We start from the raw sequence: 21527 nt of genomic DNA, 5'->3' as shown, positions 1-21527 counted from the left end.
CTGGGACCACAGGCCTGTACCACCATGCCACACCTGACTGATTGTATATTCTTTGTGTTCGGGAGCCCACGTAGGTCACAAGAGGGCACTGGATTTACTGGAGTTGGAGTTCCAGATGGTTGTGAGCCATCCATTGTGGGTGTAGGAAACAGAACTCAGGACCTTGGCAAGAGCAACAAGTGCTGTTAACTGCTGAGCCATCTCTCCAGCACCTTGTACAGTATCTTAATTATAATGACTGAGATATCCAAACACCCAAAATCAATGAATATTTAAAATTTTATTATATGCTAAAACATATTTTAAAAAATATCAAGGCAGAATTAAGAAACATACAGTAACATTTCCTTATGTCACTCTCATTGTTAATTATTGATGATAACCAGACAGTTATTTTCCAAGTAAAACCATGTTTTTTCCTTGATGATACTATTGTTTGTAAAATGTGTATACTGAAAAACATGCTAAAGTGTTATGTCACAGATTCATTTTCCAGTTCATTATTGTAACTGCATGTCAGAGGCAATCATCTTATCCTGTATTCATAATTGTACTGCTGAAATTGGCCCGCCCCAGGGCAAAGCAAGGCACTGCTTCTCTATCCACTGCTAATAGCATCATGCAGATTCTAATTCACGGCTCATGCAGCAGTTATGCAACATACCCTCACTTTTCGTTTTGTCCGTTTGTTCCTCCCGTTTCTTTCTGTTTCACCTTTTATTTCTATGCACAACCATTCTAAGAATTGACCATGTGCCAATCATTAGAGTCAAATGCATCAGAATAGTGCCGTCATTCAGGGAATTATTACTTAGGGAAAGAGATAAGCTAGGAATACGTTTGTTAAATTATCTAGTAGAATTAAGTCAGTGGTTCTTTCCACCTAAACAGAGCATGCTCTCAAGCTACCTCATTATTTCCTCTATAACTTAGGCAAAATGGTGTGTCACTCATTCAGAGTATCTTATGGGTCCAAAGACAGGGTTAAGGACTCAGCACAACTAGATCTTTTCTTCTTTCAGAGTCACCATCATATCTAATGCTACTTTGTTTAATTCAGTTCTTATTCATAATTTAGACTGAGTGTAGCTTTTAAATCTCCAGGAAAATGAACACAAGAGGACTTACGTCTTTCCTTTGTCACAGATCAAATGGAATGACTATATCTCACACTGCACAGTTCTGGCATAAAATGTGATGGGAAAATTTGCATTCAGTTTTTAGTTTTGCTATGAAATGCCAGAAAAGTGACCTTATTGGAAAATTCACAGTATAGTTATCACCTACACGGTACGCAAAAGGGAGAAATTCCTAAAAGGAAAACTGGCTCTTCAGAAATCAGAAGGCTCACTGAGTTTTTGTCCCATATCTCTGTTCTCTTGCTTGGGAAAGTAAGATGCAAGAGGCTTATGACCAGAGAGATGAACCGTATATAAAGTCATCCAACTGAACCTTAAGAGGTTTCTTATGATTCTCAAATGATCTCTTTCTCAGAGCAAAGACCTCATCATTTGTTTGCTAAAGTACCTTCCTCTAATCTGTTAACCTTTAACAGGCAGCACGAGGTGAATGCTTTGGAACTGAGACAGATGCCAGGTTTCTGTCCTTTATATTCATGGATTTTCCCTCTCCAGGAAGATCTTAACCCCATTCCTCACTGCTTTCCTTACTGCAAACCAAACCATGTCCACCCCCATAATCATTTTGGTACAAACTTTGTTCAGATTTTTGTACCAGAATGGGAACTATATGACTATTATGTCTTTTCTCTGATTTCTACTGAATGTGTCAGGAAGAACTTAAGAATATCTTCCAATTACTTATTTGAGCTATCATTTAGAAATTTGCTTAAAATATTCTTAAAGCAGCTTCAAATTCTTGCTGCTTTACAGCATGTTTATTATCATACAAAATTAGTCTCTCTTTTCCCTCTGCTTCCTATCTTGAGCCATATATGATAACTCTTTATTTGCTCGGGACTCTAGCTTTACAATAGCTGGCACCACAGCAGAACAGCTAATCCATTTCCCCCTTCCAAAAGTTATGTTATTTGAAACAAATCAGAATTCTAATGAAACATCAAATCTCAATAAATAAGATGGCTAAGAACAATGGTCTCAGATAGATAGATGATTGATAAATGATAGATAGATAGATAGATAGATGATAGATAGATCATAGATTAGATAGATGATAGATAGATAGATAGATAGATAGATAGATAGATGATAGATATAGATATTAGATAATAGATAGGTAGATAGATAGATGATAGATAGATAGATAGATACATGATAGATGATATAGATAGATGATAGAGAAGATAGATAGATATGTGATAGATAGATGATAGATAGATAGATAGATAGATAGATGATAGATAGATAGATAGATAGGTAGATAGATAGATAGATAGATAGATGATAGATAGATAGATGATAGATGATAGAAAGCCAGAAAGAAGGGGAAGACAGACAGACAGAGGGAGAGATAGATGATAGATAGATAGATAGATAGATAGATAGATAGATAGATAGATAGATGATAGAGAGAGATATATAACCATATATCTTTTCAATATGTACATTTATCTATTTTTTAGAATCAGAAGAGTTTTCTGGACATCAATTAATGTGAAATATATAGTCATGTAATTATCATAAATTTTGAACTAAATTTTTAATGTCTTAGCCTAAGCAACATTGAGATGGATAACCATACAACATCTTGATTTTTATGTAAAACCAGCCCTCATGGCTTATGTACCACACAGAGTTAGACCCCTCAGCTTCTCAGCGGTGGTGTTATTTTCATTCAGCTCATATACCAATAACTTTGAACTTGGATTCCTACTGTGATTTCTCCCTACTATTCAGAAAGAGCCACCATTAATGATTGTATTTGTGATATTTTTAGAGCATTCTGCCTGCCTTTTCCACCTTATTTCCCTTATTAAGGGAAGGATTTGAACATTTTTTTCCATGTTTGAATTCATGGTGCTTAGAATACTATTTTTCACAGGTTGGATCCTGAATAAGAGTTTTAAGATCACCACATCTTCTTATACAAAGTCTCATTCACCAGCAACAACTCGTTGCACCCCAAATCTCTTGCATAGGGCAGCCTGGATCTGCCTGGATTTGAGACTATAAACCAGGGGATTTAGCAGTGGTGTCATGAGGAGGTAGGCATTGCTCATGGTGGTATATAGGATCGGAGAAGTCTCCTGGGCGTAACGATGCAGCACTGCGAGGCTGATGAGAGGCAGGTAAAACACCAGCACTGTGCAGAGGTGACAGGCACAGGTTTGCAGTGATTTCCAGTTTTGCTCCTGGATTCCCAGTTTCATCACAGTGCCCAAGATCTTCACATATGAAATGAGGATGAAGACAACATCCACTGCAAATGTGCAGAGTACACAGACCAACCCGTAGACACTGCTGAAAGTGACATCCCCACAGGCCAAGTTCAGCATATCTGAGTAGTAGCAGTAAGAGTGTGAGAGGATATTGGCCCCACAGAAAGGAACCGTCCTGAGGAAAAACGGCAGAGGGGCCAATAGAGTGGCTCCTCGTAGGAGGGCCGCCCCACTGAGGAAGGCAACAGTGTAGTGGGTCAGGATCCTGGTATAGCTCAGTGGAGCACAGATAGCCACCAGGCGATCAAAGGCCATGGCCACCAGCACACCTGATTCTACTGAAGAAAGGGTGTGAATGAAGAACATCTGGGTCAGACAGGCATCCAGGCCAACATCGTGGACATCAAACCAGAAGATAGCCAGGACACTAGGCATCGTGGATAGTGAAAGGCCCAAGTCAGTGAGGGCCAGCACGGCCAAAAAGTAGAACTGGGGTTCGTGTAGATTTGGCTCTACTCTGACTAGCAGGAGAAGGAGAATGTTGCCCCCAAGTGCCACCATGTACAGGAGGCAGAAGGGGATAGAGATCCACATATGTGCAGCCTCCAGACCAGGAATACCAATGAAGGAAAATGTGGGCCCATAAGAAGAATTATTCAAACCAGACATGGTAGAGAGTCAGTGGGGCTACAATCCTGGATGCTCACAGACCTATGGGGGAAAAGTAAACTGTGTCAGAGAACAAAATATCCAAATAAGAGGTAAGACTCTGTTTTATAGATGGAATAACACATTTAAGGCTCAGGGAATTCTACTTTGAGCATCAAATTTTGAGCAGAGACTGTAGAACAACTGTAATTCTCCAAACGTGTTGATGGAATGGAAAATTGTGCAATCTCTTCAGAAACAATTTGGCAGCTCCTTTTAAAGGAAAGCACACACACACACACACACACACACACACTAAATATAACCCCAAAATTTTATTACTATGAGTTTACCCAATAGAAATGAAAATATGTGTTCACATAAAGACATTTAGAATTAGTCATAGAATCTCTACTGATGATAGACAAAAAACTGGAAGAAAAGAAGATATGCATTTATTGAAGATTGAATAAACTGTAGCAGATCCATGTAATTTAAATTTTAAATGGAAGAAATAGCTGACAGATGATTACTTATTCTATATGAAAGAAGAAAATTACCAAATACAAAATACTGCCTGAACTCATGTGTGTGAAAAAAGAAATCACATTCAGGGAAGGCTGATCAGAGGCACCAGTGTGGCAGGTTGTAAGGAGTGGGATTAATGCCCCATATATGGACGGGGTAGTGATTCCACAGTTTTATACATTTTAAAATTAAGCAAGTTTTACTCATTCAATTGATTAAATTTATTGTCTGATAGTTATCACAATAAGCTGACCAAAATAATAAATATTGCTTTGTCTGATAAATGATTTCTGTGCGTGTGTGTGTGTGTGTGTGTGTGTGTGTGTGTGTGTGTGTGTGTGTATGGACAACCTCCTTATTCCTCTCCTTCAACTGATTCCTAAAGGAAATACCAGTCAAGTCCATGAAATAACTAGAATCCCAGTACCAGGAACTTGTTATGTCAAGGGTGAATCTTAATCTTCTGTGTCTTACACACTCAATTAATTCACAGATAGTCCACAACACATAGTAAGACATGTAGCAGACCACTCTATGGCTTGACTAAAATTTTTATTATTTTTCAAAATGTTTTCTCTATTTCAAAGAGTCCTAAATTCTTATATCTCTCAATTCCTTACAAATTTAAAGCTCTCTTTAGACAGTAGCCATGCATTCTGTATTTCTTTGGTTAATGTAACTTTTTAACACATAGAATTTTCTGAGATTTTCTTCAGAAACATGATTGAGGTCACCATGAAACGTCTATTTATTGTGTCTTTTGGTAAGGATACAGGATCAGGAAATGTACAGCCTGGGTTTGCACTATGACTCCATAGCATGCTAGGTCTTTATCTTTACTTATCTGTGCTGAGAGCCCTCTTCTTAAAATAAGAAGAATGTTACTGTTATTTTTTAGATTAAAATGAGAAATAACTAAGAATAAACTAGTCACAGAGAGTTTAATACTAATAAGTTCATTGATCGTAGACTTTTTATTTAAGTTCTTACATTAATTTTTTACTTTGTACATTCCCTCAAGCCAAATGCTATGACTGGATATTTGGGTCTCCCTATGTTTTTCATACTAATGAGTGAACATATGCTTAATCTTTATTAGCCTTTAATTAACCACACGTTTATCTCTTCCAAAGAGCATTCCCCAGTCCTTTGACATAGACTTAGCAGCTCATAGTTGTATAATTGCTTTGGATTATGATTATGTTCCCTCTTTATCAATTTATGTGTAAGTGCTTGCATTCACAACTGTTTTTTTTTCCTTAGAGAATTTTTTTCTAAAGTTTCTTAGTTATTTTGACAGATGAATGAGATTTTCACAGCTCCATATATTAAACTTAGTTAAAAAATTATTGAAATAACTTACATGATTTCACTGGATTACATTTATGTATTCTAAGTAAATTTCTAAGAACAGTACTATATATAAATACTGCTATGTAGACTAATTCTATAAAATAATAGGACATAAATGCATCACACACTACTCAAAAGTTGATAAGTTAGCATTTCCTTACAATCTGTCATAGTATTCAACACAAATATACTGAAGTAAATTTAGATACCATATTATAAAATTTTAGTTACTTTTACTGAAAACACAATTGATCATTGAGAATGAGATTATTCCAGTAAAGCAATAAAATATAATTATTTGTACAGTCCATGATCTTATACTAAAATAGTATACCTAAATCCATTAAAATTACAAAATAAAATAATGCTGCAAAGCAGAAATTGTATTTGAGCTTGTTTATATACACAGATATGTGGATATATGTACATGTATACCCGTATATGTGTTTATACACACATATAATTATACATATACATATTTAATCATTTTAATTTATCATTTTTGCTTTTGTGTATTGTAAAAGTATAAGGTCATGTACTTATCCAGTTTCTGGTGACTAATCCTGCCTTAAATGTATGTTAGATGGAAGATAAAGACAACATAAACATAGATTGAAGAAATATAGAAATAGTGGCAAAGATGGAAATTAAAAAGAAAGGAATTCAAATATCCAGTAAATAAATAATTATTAGTACTTCATGTCTGATCTATCTCCACATTCAGATGATGAAGTTGTGGCATATCTCCTGGATTATAATATTAGAATTTCTATAGACAAATATATTAAGTGTTTATTTACTATTCATGTTACTTATAAAATAAATCTAAATGATAAACAGATAATGAACGTATTATATCTGCCTTCAGTCTAACCAACATATTATACAGGTTTTCACAAAAATCTTTTAAGTAAAAATGCTCCTGTTAGAGGCAAGATAAAAAAATACATTTTAAAAAATCATGCTACTAATATACCCGAAACAAGGAAGCATGTCTATAAGCCTGTCTTACTCATAACCATGTTGTGGCTGCATCTTCGAAATAGTGTAAACCTTTTTCCTTTATCATAACTTTACTTCCAAATATTCATCTGTCTTTTATTTTATTGATTTTACCTTTTATACTTTATAGATTTAGTAAATTGTTTGGTCAAGGAAAGGAACTACCTTTAAAATGCCTGTTTCTTTTGCTGTTGGACCAGTTGCCCCTTCTGAGTTCATACTATGCTGTGTCTTCACCATGCTTTATTAATACAATATTGGGCTATAACATTTTGCTCAGTATTTGTGTCATGCAGGATTTAGAACACTGAGTGAGACATTCAAGCATGCCTAAGAGATCAAACAACATCAAGGAAGAATGCTGACTTCCTGGCTTCATCACTTCACCTTTTATAATCCAGAAGATACTTAAACTTTCTGAGAACAGTATTGCTTATTCGCAAAATGTGTGCAATCATACTTGTGTTGATGGTTGTTTAAAAAGCTTAAATAAGTTGAAGGGGAGGCAGTGGGCATGGATTTGATCAAAACACTTTATATGCATGTATGAAATCCTCAATAAATTATTTTTTTAAGTTAAAATATAAAACAGAAAAGCATGATGTAAACAAAATTTGGAGACAAGCAAAACTTTACAAAATCATTCTATCAAGATTTGATTCAGAGGTCTGTAAATTCAAATCTGTATCTACCTGACTGTTAACATTAAGATATAGACGAAAAGCTTCACTGGTACATTGCAAGTTAAGGCAAGATTTGTAGAAGTTTCAGTTGGAGAAGGGCGAATATATTTTCTCTTCTAAGGCGCATTTGTAAAATTTCTACTTTAAAGAAAATATAAGTGTAAAAATAGAGCCATCTTCTGTTGTCAATTCAAGGTTGAAGTTGCACATCTTTCTGCAAACAATTCTCCAGCCACACCAATCCTCTATTTTTATTTAATCCGGCAATTTAAATTTGGCTTTGGCTTCCAATGGTCAGGTTCACAAAACACAAGCCCCCGTTTGAAAATCTTGGAATTTGTAAAGAAGAGAACAAATACCACTAGAAGACATGAGTTCAACATTTATATCAGGAAAAGTGTTTTTGCTTAACTCTATGGGCAGAGAAGTTCTCTCTAAGTATATGGTATTCTGCATAGCTCTGTATCTAAAAAACAATTATAATCATGTTTGTGGAGTATGTTAATAAAATATTGGTTTTAGAACTCTCAGTAATCAAAATAAACAAAAATACTCACAATCCATTCAACTTTTAAACACAATATGCCCATATAACATTAACATTTCCAATAAACTGTTGATGAATATAACAAATATTACATAGAAAAATACAACTAGCAACAATTTAACTTTAGTATTATTTACCAAACATAAAATTCTCCAAAATAATTTAAAGATCATATGCTTCTTACACAACAACATGATCCTTTTTTTATCCTATGCCATGGAGAAACAATATTAGTGGTGTTATTTTTAACTTTTAAAATTGAATTTTAATGTGAAGTGATTATAATTTTTTAAATAAACATTCTCAAGATTTAGTAGCTGATGTTACTTATCTCTGAAATACCTCACTCACTGTGCAATGAGCAACGTTATCACTTTCAGTTGAATCTGTAGTGAGGACTATGCTTTGTGAGAGATGGAGCACCTGTGCTCAGGGTAAAGAGGTAGAGTCTTACTTGCGGAGTTTGATAGTGATTTATAAACTAGCAAAGGGGCCCCCCAAGTGCCTGACAAGCTCTACTGAGATTTTAAAAGCTTTGGGAATCCCCAATGATCCTAGGCAAAAGGCTTACATTTATTTTTGCCTCAAGGGATCTGAGAAAGAAGAGATCATATCTTAGAGAGCCCTCCTCTCAGTGTCCTGTGGTTTTGAAAGGAGCTATAGACAACTGTTGTTTTGTTAGGAGCAGGTCTGGTCTATTTCTCCCTTTACTCTATGAAAAACAAGTTGAAGTAAAAATGTATTACAATTTTGTAGATGCGTGTTATCACATGTCAAGTACACATGGCTACTTCATGTGACTTTTGAGCAAAATCACCAGTTCCCCAACTCTTAAGGTAATATAAAAGTCTATAAATGAATTTATTTTGTATTAAATATATTTCCTTAGTTCACTTGGCTGAATTCAATGTTTTATTTTTATTTGATTTCAGAATTTATCCTAATCAGAACTTAGGATAATTTCTGGGGTAACTTGCCTGTTGTCTTCTTCCTTTTATGAATCAAGAAAATTCACAAAATGTAAGAATAAGCCCCAAATTAAATTAGCTTCCAAATGTCCAAATTTACCCCTGGGTTTTGTATAAATGGGAAAAATGTCATAAATTATCCTTTATAGTTTTTATTTTGTTTTTGCAATAATCAATTTGATAGTATCACAAGAAGTATTTGGAGTATATTCTCTGAAGATCTTATGCAATCCTAATATTTGTCTTCAATTCTCTGCAATTTTGAATTCAAGTCACTGCATCCTTCTATTTTTTTCTACTTAATTTTCAATTAAAATTTCTTCTAACATAAAAAGTGATTGCCCAGAGCCCATTCTCCATCCAGGCCTGACTGTTCCCTGGAGCATTCTTGTGCAGGCCATGCCCAGGTATTAGTTGAATTATTTGCCACTAAGAGGTTCTCTATAGAGGAGACTCATTTCTTTCAGTAGTGCACCCACTAGGTAGGAATAACTTCTCTGGGAATGCCTCCTGTCCTGCCTAATTTTTTAACTAAAGCTAACTTTACATTTTGATATAAACTATCTATTCAATATGGCTTGCTACTTTGATAGCAGCATATTTACATTTAGACAGCCTTTAGGAAAACAGCATAAACAATCCTACTAAGACTTGGGGTTCTGTTATGATCAGGTATTGCAAGCTAAGATAAACTGTGTTCCTTATTTCTCTCTCATGACCCTTCCTTACTCCTAGCCCTGAAAAATGTGTGTGTACATGTGTGCATTTGTGTATATGTGTGTGTCTGTGTGTGTTTGTGTGTGTGTGTGTGCATGTGTACATGCTCATGCTTAGATTCTGTCATCACTGAAATAATCAACCCTTGAAGTACATCGAAACTCAGGAATTATCCAAAATATATGTTGCCAAAAAACATGTGGGCTTAGGTTGGAAACATCTGTCTGTGGTTTTGTATATTCTTCTGGAACAGTAGGGGTCAGAAAAGGCAAATTCTCCTCTGATAAGACAAGCTTCCTTATTTATTGTCCATATCATTATGTATGTAATACTTAAATAAATGGATTACGCTCTTTATTAGAGGGACAGTTCTAGAAGTCCAAAGATCACCAATGGAAATCTTTCTAATACAACTAGAAAAAAAAGACTATTTATTATTGATTAATAATAACATAAATAAATTCAGCATTTTGTACCTCAATGTAAACAAAGTTTGAACCCAATGTGAGATTTACTTCATGTGAATGAGTTAAAGAGAAACCTAATTTGTAGATTTAAGAGAGCTGAGACTTGAGGTAGGCGGGGAAAGAAATATAAATCAGACCCAAACTTTTCCACTTACAGTAAAGTAAAATGCTACCTTGTTGAGATTTTAAAGTGTTCAGCAGCGAATGAAGTTATATTGCTTACAGAGTTTGAGATCAAGATGCAAGTAGCCAAAGATATCTTAAGGATCAAGTTTATGATATCATAGATTAGACTTAGCAGAAATAATATCATAAGAGGAAAAAATGCAGACTTCATCAATATATTTTTTATTTATTTTATTTTTTATTATTATTTTTATTTTATGTGTATTAGTGTACTGCCTGCAAGTATGTAAGTACACCAATGTCCTACAATGTCTGTGAAGGTCAGAAGACAGTGTCAGAACTGGAAATGAAGTTATAGATAGTTGTTAACCACCATGTTGGTGCTATGAATCGATCCCAGGACTTCTGCAAGAATAACCAGTGCACTTAACCACTTATCAATCTCTCCAGCCCCAGTTTATAAATATTTAAGTTTTTTCAATATATATTTTTGTGGAATTTTTGTGCACTTCAGACAAAACATCTTGATTATCTTCATAGCCTCTCCCTCATCTGCACCCCACTTATAGTACATTATGTCATATATATTAAGGCTTATCAAGTCAAGTTTGTGTATTCAGACATCCTTCAATGAAAGTTCATCTACTGGGGAATAACCAGTCTACCTAGGTCTCTTCATTAAAGATCCACTCTTGCTAACTGGCAGTAATGATGTGCAAAATAGTTCTTCAGCTAAGGTTGAAACCTGCTACCCATTTCCCCAGTTCTATGTTAAGTTTTTGTCTGATTGAATATCCATGGGTCTTGTGTATGCTGACACCATTGCTATAAAATCATATGAGCAAGTTCCCAGCGGCCTGGAATACTCTGTTTCCTAATGATCATGCACCAACCTGGGCTCTTACATGTGGTCACTGCCAGTGGCGGCTGCTCTTTTGTTCTCATGGGTGCCACTCCTTCGTTCTCACGGGTGTCAAGGCTGCTCCTCCGCTTGCCCTGGGCTGAGGCCACTCTTCTGTTAGCCTGGTGCAGATGCAGCTCTTCTGTTTGTCCTGTGCTGTCTCCTGTCATCGCCACTTCTGCCCCGTCCTGGACCCCAGGGCTGGTGAGGGGACTGTGTCAGCGGAGCTGCATTCAGACACAGGAGACCAGGTTCAGTGACACAGGTCTGCTTTATTGCTGGAAGGCACAAACTTATATAGGGGTAGTGGTCCAATCACAGCACAGCAGGTAGGATACCCTATTAGCATAACAGACTTAACGTCCTATCACAGAATAGCAGGTAGGATGCCTCATTAGCATACTGGATTCAGATTACAGAGCCTAGATTCCTGGAAACCACGTGACCCTGACCTTTGCAATATCTAAGTGTTGCAATTTTGGATTCCAAAGTGGTGATTAGGGAGTGGCAAGCTCTAGGCATCAGTTTCATGATCTGCCAATGGGAACATATGTCACAATGCTTTCCTTGTAGCTCCAGCAGTTGGGCCATTGCCTCGGGCCTGCTGTATGGCTGTCAATAAGACTTTCACCCTAGGCTTAAGCCTGTCTCCCACACTTACAATCTTTTAACCCCCTCTTCTGCTATGGTCCCTGAGTCATGGGTAGGTGAGATTGGATATAGAAGTCCTATCCAGGGACACTCTGTTTCAAGTCTAAAACTATCAACCCTTTGGTCAGTTGTCACCTTCTCTGTGGATCATACTCTGTTGTATGAGGAAGCTTCACAGGTGAGAACTGAGAAATGCATTCATATTCTCTCTACCTCCATTCCACTATGTTCCATGAGCCATAGGTGTAGAGGTTCAATTGGATGTGTCACTTACGGCTAGGCATTTCTCAGACACTTATTCTCTCTGTGCAGCCAGCTGTGGAACTCTGTAGATGCAAAAATTCTCAAAGAAATACCCCAAACCACATACAGACACACATCATCATCAAAAAGATCATCTACCACTCTCAAGTCAACTTTAATCCAGAGATGCAGGAATGTTCAATATATGTAAGTCAATAAATGTTATAAATTTTATAAATAGACTTAAAGAAAAAAATCACATGGTCATCTCAATATATGAGAAAAGGTCCTTGACTAATTCTAACATGCATTTATGTTAAAAATCCTAAAGGGAATTGAACTGGAGGGAACATACCTCGACATAATTAAAGATATATAAAACAAACTCACAGCAAACATCAACCTTAATAAGAGAAAACATGGAAGGATTCACAAGCATATGGAATCATAAAGTCCCAATATCATCAAAGCAACCTTGAGCAAAAAGACCAATGCAAGGGGGATTGCCATAACAGATCTCAAACTGTATTACAAAACTATAATCATAAACATAGCATGATCCTGCCACAGAAACAGTCACATAGACCAGCAGAACACAATTGAAGACCCAAACAAGAGTGCATGCAATTTCAGCCACCCAATATTTGACAAAGGTGCCAAGAACATACATTCAATGAAACACAGCATCTTCAACAAATGGTGCTGATAAAACTGGATCTCCACCTTCAGAAGAATGAAAATAGATCCTCATCTTTCACCCGGCACAAAATTCAACATTAAATGGGACAAAAACCTCAATATGAAACCAGAAAATCTGAGACTGTTAGAAGAAAACAAGGCCAAACTCTACAAGATATAGCGGTAGATAGAGACTTTCTAATTTAGACATTGGTTGCTCAGGTATTAAGGTCAACAATTAATAAGAGGGGTCTCATTAAACTGAAAATATTCTGTCCATCAAAAGAATCAAGGAATAAAATGAGGAGGAAATCTACAGTGCGCTGGATAGCTTTAGTATCAACTTGACACAACTTGGTTGAAGGAGCCTCAATTGGGGAATTGCCTCCATAAGACTGGCCTGTGGTCATGTTGTGGGGCATCTTTTTGATTGTTGAATGATGTGGGAGGGTCCAGCCCACTGTGGGTGGTGCCACCCCTGGGCAGCTGCCGGTGTTGAATAAGAAAGCAGGTTGAGCAGGGGCCAGGGAAGCAAGCCACTAAGCAGCATTCCTCCATGGCCTGTGCTCCAGCTCCTGCCTCCAGGATCCTGCCCTGAGTTCCTACCTTGGGCTCCCTGATGAACTATGACCTGGGAGATGTAAGATAAAATAAACCATTTCCTCTCCAAGTTGGTACTGGTCAGAGTATTTTGTCACAACAATGGAGAAACAAACCAGGACACACAGAGTGGGAGAAAATCTTCACCAGTTGTAAATCTGACAGTGAATTACTATCCACAATGTACAAAGAACTCAAAAAAACAAATATGAAAACAAACAACTCAACAAAAAGATGCTCTAAGGGCATGACAAGCAAGTTCTTAAAGAAAGAAATAAAAATGACTAGGAAACACCATAAACAGCGCTCAACATCATTAGTAATTAGGGAAATTCAATTCAAATCACTTTCATCTTACCACAGTCAGACTGGGTGAGAGCAAGAGAACAAATGGCACCTAATGCTGGTTGTTAGATAAAAGGTGGTAAGGGTCGGGATCACTGCAAAGCAAAAACAAAGAGGACTCCGGCAAAGTGAGAGTTTAATTAGATTTGGAGGGGTTGGTCCTCAACTCAGGTGTGAGGAAGAACCAGCAGCCTAATGGCTGCAGAGGGGTAGCTTATAAAGGGAAAGAACGAGGAAAAAGATAATATTTTTCTGCTGTTTGGGACTGTTTGGGGGGCTGCTTGCTCAGTAGAGGGCATGGGGTCTGTACCTGGTGAAGCATATTGAGGAAAACATCTACTGTAAAACATGTTTTTCTACAATTACAGAGTTCCAGGGATTAATTGCAGCTAAGGGCTTGGGAACCCTGTTTGACAGCCTGTGTGTGGGGCATGCTCTGGTGCTCACAATACATTGGTCATTAACTTCTCAGGGGCTGCTTTTGTTAACTCATAGGTGGCTGGGAGTTGGTTGACTCAACTCCTCTTAGGAAATCTCATGGTTTCTGGGTCTGGAGTCTCTTAGATCTGAGCCCTATCACTGGTGACAATGTAGAGCTCATATACTGCTGGTAGAATTATACACTCATGCAACCACTATGGAGGACTCTTGAATAAATAAAATTGGATCTACTACCATTCCTTGGCATATACCCCAAAAACTCAACCTATTGCAGAGATACTTTTACATCCATTTTTGTTGCTGTTCTTTCACAATAGCTAAGAAATGGAAACAACCTAAATGCCTCTCAATAGAGCATTGGATAATGAAAATATAGTATATTTACACAACAGAGTTCTACTCGCTGTTAAAGAAAGACGAAATAATGAAATTTGTAGGTAAAGATATAGAACTAGGAACTGTTATGCCGAGTGAATTAACAGAGACTCAGGAAAAGAAGCAATGTGTATCTCTCATTTGTGGTTCTTACTATTATCAAATTATATGTGAGTATTTATCCTGATATAATGACAAAAGCCAAGAAAAAGGAAAGGAACCATGGAGGTAAAGGGAAAGAAGGAGGCCAAGAAATGGGAAGAGCGGGAGATGTTACCAAAGGGGAAATGGGGAAATTTGGAGTAGTCAGCTGAAAAGGGAGGAGGGAACGACATGCAAGGAGCCATGGGGATAAGGGGGGGAAAAGTGCTGAGAAAGGGGATATTTAGAAGACAGGTATTATAAAGCAGAAAATGGAGAAAATGGGGTTATTTTACCCGGGGAAGAAGAAGGGAAATTAGGCAGGGAGAGAGAGGAAACAGATAAATAAAGCTTAGATGGTGTGAAAAACCAGAGGAAAATACAGGAACTGAAAACCTTGTGAAAAATACACAAACAATACCTGAGCGTGCATGCCTGTGTGTACCTGAAGGCTATGTAGCATGAAACGCAGTTCCAGACACAAGAAACTTTCCTTTGAGTTGTTGGTCAGGGTACTTCAAGACATTCCCAAAATAACACAGGCTACTGTCACAGCCCTTGAGTATCTCTCAGAACTTGAGCATAAAACCCTATTGCTGAAGACAGGACATATTTCAGACACAGGACTTGGAGCAACAGAGCTGGAAATGACCTGAAAGCCTCCTCCCTAAAGACTAGTTCTTATAGTTCTGGAGGATACTGTGCAAGACGCTAAGTTCCCTACCACTGAAAGAGCTTTAAGTACAATTAGAAAGTTGCTGATTACCTCCTAGATAAAAGTGCCACTACTACGCCAACAGAGGTGGTTGGCTCTGTCAGTCATTGTGGTTGTTGGGCTTTACAGCTGGGCTGGACTTTTGATTGATTTTCTCCCTTAGTAACTTGCATTGTATCTTCTAGAACTATGAGAGCTAGTTGTCAGGGAGAAGACTTCCAGGTCAATTCCAGCTCCATTGCTCCAAGTCTTGTGTTCGAAGTATATCCTGTCTTCAGCAGTAGGGTCTTACTTTCACGTTGCAGGAGGTAATCAAAGGCTCTGTCAATAACCTATGTTATTTGGGGAGTCTCTTGTACTACATTGATCAACAGCTTAAAAGGAGTTTTCTCTTGTCTGGCACTGTGTTTCTTGTTATGTAGCCTTCAGTTGTATGCACAAACTCGTGTTCAGATATTGTACGTCTTTTTTCAGGGTTTTCTTGATTTAATAAATTTCTTCTGGCTTTTTTTTTTTTTAATGCCACCTGAGCTTTCTTTATCTTTCGTCTCTCTCCCTGTCTAACCTCCCTCCTCCCTCCCCAGTTTAAATGTCCCCATTTTCCCCTTGATAATACCTGTCTCCTATTATCCCCTCCTTTCTTGAGTTCCTTCTTCTCCTTTACCCCCGTGGTTATATATTATTGGATTCACAAACTTTAGTGTCACATTTATTTAATAGTTGTTCCTTGCTAGGCTTTGATGTACCAACAAAACAATGAAAAAAATAATATGCAATAATTAATGCTTTGGATGTGATCAGACCATATATTTGAATATCTTATCTGAGTACTCTCTTCATATTTTAGGAACTATTTTTTTAATTTTTGAAATTTTCACAAAATATAATTTGAATAGTAGCCATATAAACTCCCTCATTCATACTTTCCCTCTCTGGCCCTCATTCAATTCAGTGTACCCCACTATATATACAAACTGCCTGTAAAGTCTCATTTATGTCCCCACATGTCCCTTAGCTTAGCACAGCCACTGGAGCCTGATAAACCTACCAAGAGTCCCATTCCTCTAAGAGACTGTCTCTCTACCTCCCAGCAGACATCAGTTGCCAAAGGTTAGGACCATTTACATAGTAATATCTGTTAGAGGTAGTGTTACTCTTAGAAGTTCAAGCATGCTTTTTTCCTATAATTAAGATTATTACATTTTAAGCATAATAAATGTAAATGTTTGAGAAGAGACTTATGTTCGCCCAGATTTTAGCATTACATGGTTTATATGTTTCAAAATATCATTCTATAATCCAATAATATTGGTAACTTTCATGATCTTTTGTACCAATTAAAAATAAATTAAAAATAAAAATTCAGACAGTAGAAATACTGCATAATGTCATTTATAGTTTCAGGTTAAAAATAGTTGAATTCACTGAAACAGAAAGTAGAATTGCAGTGGACTAAAATGTGAGGATGGGAAGACTTGGTAAAAACTTACAAAATTTTCAACAGAAATAAAAAAGCTCAAGAAATTTAGTGTATAACATGATGGCTATAGGTAATAACACTGTAGTTAAAAATGTCTAAGAAATTAGATTTTAACTATTCTCATTCCAAAGCATGTGATATGTTATGTTTGTCAAATTCCTTAAAACATGTTATAGTACATACCTGTAACAAAACTTCACTTTATACAGCATGTATTTTAATACATTTTTGGGGTTTGTTTTTCAGAAAGGGTTTCCCTATAGCTCCATCTAGCATGGGACTTACTATGTACACCAGGCTACCCTCAGTCTCATGGAGATCTTCCTGTCTCTGCCTCCCAGGTGCTGGAATTAAAGGTAAATGCCACCATACTGTCATGCCCGGCCTTAGTTTAATTATTTTTAATTGAAAATTTAAACAGCATCTTTTTTGTATAGTTACAATGATATACTTCTTTGAAAAACTAACTAGAAACAGCATTATTTAAGATTGTCTCACCCAACTCAACTTAGAGACAATCTACTTACATAATTTCCTTAGGACTTTACTGAATTGCTTAACAACCTGTATTATCATTACTCAAGATTCACAAGAAGTTGTAAGAAATAACACAAGAATATTCTAATGACTCTTAAAATTCCATGTCAAAAGGGGCCCACTGATATCTATGTTTATAAGTAGCCAAGGAGGTAATGAAGGATACCATCATCAGTAAACTGTTTCCAGTGTAACTTCCAGGAACACTGAATAGGATGTCACTGATATACTTCATATGAATTGACAGGACTGTACAAATTTCAATGAAGAACCTTCAAGTAATAAATGTTTCAGACTTCCTCATATGCATTAAAGAAAATATAAATTATATCATAACATACATAAGTCACTATTAAAGAGACTTCATAAACAATTGAGTTAACACAAAGAGCCTTGATATTTACCACATGGAACTTTAATCTAGAAAATTATAGTTTCAAGAAAACAGATTTTAAAAGTATTCAGCACTTGGTCCATTCTTGCAGCATCCTTGGGGAGTAAGAAAGCTAATTCTGAATCTCACATTAAGAACAAAGATGGTCTTGGGAGATTTTATTTCTCAGGAGAGAACTGCTCAAATAACAAGGTAGCTCAGTTTAGGTTACAAGCATTCTTATTCCTGATCACAGAAGAGAAAGCTGTGTTTGCAACACATTGACAACTCAGCTGTCTTAAGTTGCCAGGTGAGAGGAAACCTGTTCATTTTAGTACATTTTGAAAACAAAACTTAGACTGAAGAGACTTTGTATAAATTATTGAGGACAGATGATCTAACCAAATAGGAGCGATAACTGGGACCTGAAGGTTTGTTTCTCCGAAACTATCAAATCCCCTCCCTCATTGGTCCCAAACTACATAGAATGAAGTGGGAAATCCTACACTGGAGATGTGGAATACTACACAAGAGTATGGTGATGCTGACCGAGAGCCCCACCTCAGAATTGGGTTTCAGCATCCAGTGAGACCAAAAGGTATTGCCTCTGAAACTGCCAGGAAAAAAAAACAAAACAAAAAAGAAGACTGGGAAGAATGGCTGGCAAGTCACCTGAAGAGTATTTTGGTGATTAATGCTCATAGCATTAATCCTTAAAATATGTGTGTTTATTTCATAGATATGTAAAATTATATAAAATAGACATGAAGAATAGTGTTTGGAAAGCCATAGATGGAGACTTAAATACAGCCACAGATTATTTTTCTAAAATAAATGAGTTGCCATAATATAGAAAATGAAAATTAAATCATTTAGTAAATATTTCATGTTATAGTTACTACTGAAGAGGTCTATAATTTTAAAGGAAATGAGTTATTTGTGCAAGCTATGACTTGTACCATGAGCAAAAAATATATTTAAGAATTAGACATATGGACAAAACACATGAAATATTGTCCTGAATAGAGAAAAAAAATTAATATTGACACCCAGGTCTAGAGCAGCATAGTAAATGTTCTTGTTACACATCAGTTAAAAAGTAACTGCTTATTATCATTATGTATAGTTACTGTGAAACTATCAATATGCATTAATAAATACAAAATTCAAAACTATCATTATGAAATAAGTCTATATGCTATTTGAATGAGTATTTAAAAGTTATGATTTTAGGTCATAAATGTTTATATATGGAGAGAATTTACATTTTCTACTGTGACTGATTTCAGAAATTGTGTTCATACTAAGGAGTGATCTGTCATTTACACAGTAAATTTAAAAATTAGTGATGGTGAGATTAGATTAAGAAAATCCCAAACTGGGCATGGTGGCACATGCATTTAATCCCAGGCGGATTTCTGTGAGTTCTAGGCCAGGCTGGTCTCCATAGCAAATCCAGGACAGCTGGGGCTACAGGGAGACCCAGTCTCAGAAAGACCAAAAAAAAAAAAAGATAAAAAGAAAAAAAGAAAAGCCCAATCCACTGCAAACTCTTTTGAAATGCATTGTAAAATATAAGGAAAAAGTAATTTGTTTAAAACTGAGAACATATCTTAAAAGACAGTCAAATTCGTTATTAATGGAAAATAAGATTATATTGCAGATGTTTTTGGCTTATGCACTCAGTTGCAAATCTCAGTTTCAGGTAGGTTTATAGCTTAATTCATAAACTGTTTGTCTGGAATGTACATGACATTAAATTCAATCTTCTTTTTTTTTTTTTTTTTTTTTTTTTTTTGAGACAGGGTCTCCCTGAAGTCCTAGGTGACCTGAACTCACTATGTAGACCAGGCTGGCCTTGAACTCACAAGGATCCACCTGCCTCTGCCTCCCGAGTGCTGGGACTAAACGTATGCACCACTACGCCAGGCAAAGTTCAACCTTAAGTAGCAGGAAAATGCTATAATTACATAAACAACTGTTCACATGACCTAACTTTTGTTAATTATAGTAACCAAGACAAAAGGAAATTTCTTAGAATAATGCACCACCTTAGAGCACAGTGATTCTACATTTTGACTGGATTTCAGTTAACAATAAATCTTTAAATTTGCATTTAAAATTTATCTTAAAATTGTCATTACATCAATTTTAAGACATATTCACTAAAAAGTGTTTTTCCTCTTTCAGTTATATAACTCATCAGGAGAAGTTGATAAATAAAGGATTGCTGTTAATCAAGACTAGACTATGTAATTGGAAAAGTTTACTTTTGTCTCATACAGAGCTTCAGAATCTATTTGGGAGAGGATTCATTAATTTAGTAAGGATTAGTGCTAAGGGATACGGATTCAAAGTACAAAAGTTATGGAGGCAGTGTTTAACATTTGTTGCTGGCAATTCATCTGACTGTAGGGGGGGCAGGCAGCCCTGGAAGCATGCTTCCTGTCAACAGCACCATCTTCTCTTACTTTCTGGTCACAGGCATCCCAGGGCTGGAGGACCTGTACATCTGGATATCTGTTCCCTTCTGTGCCATGTTTCTCATTACCCTAGTGGCCAATTGGACCATTGTGACTGTTATCTGGTCGGAGCAGACTCTCCATGCCCCTATGTACCTCTTCCTAGCCATGCTAGCTGCCTCTGATCTGGGCCTGTCTCTCTTCACATTCCCCACCATGTTGAGAATCTTTTTGCTGGATGCACGAGAGATGACGGCCTCTGCCTGCTTTACTCAAATGTTCTTTATTCACACTTTCCAAGATCTCGAATCAGCTGTCATTCTGGCAATGGCCTTTGACCGCTATGTGGCCATTTCTCACCCGCTGCATTATCACTCCATTCTCACCAATGGTGTGATTGTCAGGATAGGTTTGGCTATTGCTGTGCGAACTTTGACTGTACAGGTGCCTCTCCCCATCCTGTTGAGGAGGCTGAACTTCTGCCACTCCAACGTACTTTCTCATTCCTACTGCCTGCATCCTGACATCATAAAGCTCTCCTGCTCTAATACCAGGGTCAACAGCATCTTTGGACTATTTGTGATGCTGTCCACCATGGGACTTGACTTCCTCCTCATTCTCCTCTCCTATGTGTTAATCCTGAAAACTGTACTGAGCATGTCTTCCCACACTGGCCGCCTCAAGGCTCTCAACACCTGCATCTCTCACCTATGTGCTGTGGTCCTCTTCTTCACACCTATGATCTGCTTATCTATGCTACACCGCTTTGGTCCTAGGCTCCCTCCATATGTCTATGTGACCTTGGCAAACATGCACTTCTTCATTCCTCCTGTGATGAACCCCATTGTCTATGTGGTGAAAACCAAGCAGATACGAGACAAAATTCGGAAGCTCTTCATTAAAAAAGCACATGAAAAAGCCCATGTCACATCTATAACATAAATCATGATAAATGGATGCAGCATTGTATGACTTCTAAAATGCTGCTTTTTACTTGTATTTACACAGATAAGAAACAATGAGTATAAGGTCAGATTACATTGTGTTTTTGCCAATAGCATGATTTAATTTTTTTCTTTCATGTTCATCCCATTTTTTGTGTATGCCATCCAAATGAGCTATAATTTCCTTTATGTAATTCTTAATTATATCAGATGTTGATTTTCTCATAAGTTAATTAAAAAAAGG

General features: G+C 36.7%; 2 protein-coding genes across 2 annotated transcripts; one reads left to right on the top strand and one right to left on the bottom strand.

Annotated features, from left to right (window-relative positions):
* Positions 1-3073: 3073 nt before the first annotated feature.
* On the bottom strand, positions 3074-4027 carry LOC103732052 (olfactory receptor 51I2-like). The gene has a single exon (XM_008830574.1). It carries the CDS (start codon positions 4025-4027, stop codon positions 3074-3076), a length of 954 nt encoding a protein of 317 aa, XP_008828796.1.
* Positions 4028-20315: 16288 nt separating this feature from the next.
* On the top strand, positions 20316-21281 carry LOC103732091 (olfactory receptor 51G2-like). Its single transcript, XM_008830611.1, has one exon. It carries the CDS (start codon positions 20316-20318, stop codon positions 21279-21281), a length of 966 nt encoding a protein of 321 aa, XP_008828833.1.
* The last annotated feature ends 246 nt before the right edge of the window (positions 21282-21527 follow it).

This window comes from Nannospalax galili, unplaced genomic scaffold (genome assembly GCF_000622305.1).
Source record: "Nannospalax galili isolate Female #2095 unplaced genomic scaffold, S.galili_v1.0 scaffold635, whole genome shotgun sequence".
NCBI classification, from domain to species: domain Eukaryota; kingdom Metazoa; phylum Chordata; class Mammalia; order Rodentia; family Spalacidae; genus Nannospalax; species Nannospalax galili.
The sequence above is the reverse complement of the archived record's forward strand: the minus strand, read 5'-3'. Positions and strand labels throughout refer to the sequence as shown.

Coding starts and splice junctions, on each gene's coding strand:
- LOC103732052 (XM_008830574.1), bottom strand. CDS start 4,027: ATGTCTGGTTTGAATAATTCTTCTTATGGGCCCACATTTTCCTTCATT.
- LOC103732091 (XM_008830611.1), top strand. CDS start 20,316: ATGCTTCCTGTCAACAGCACCATCTTCTCTTACTTTCTGGTCACAGGC.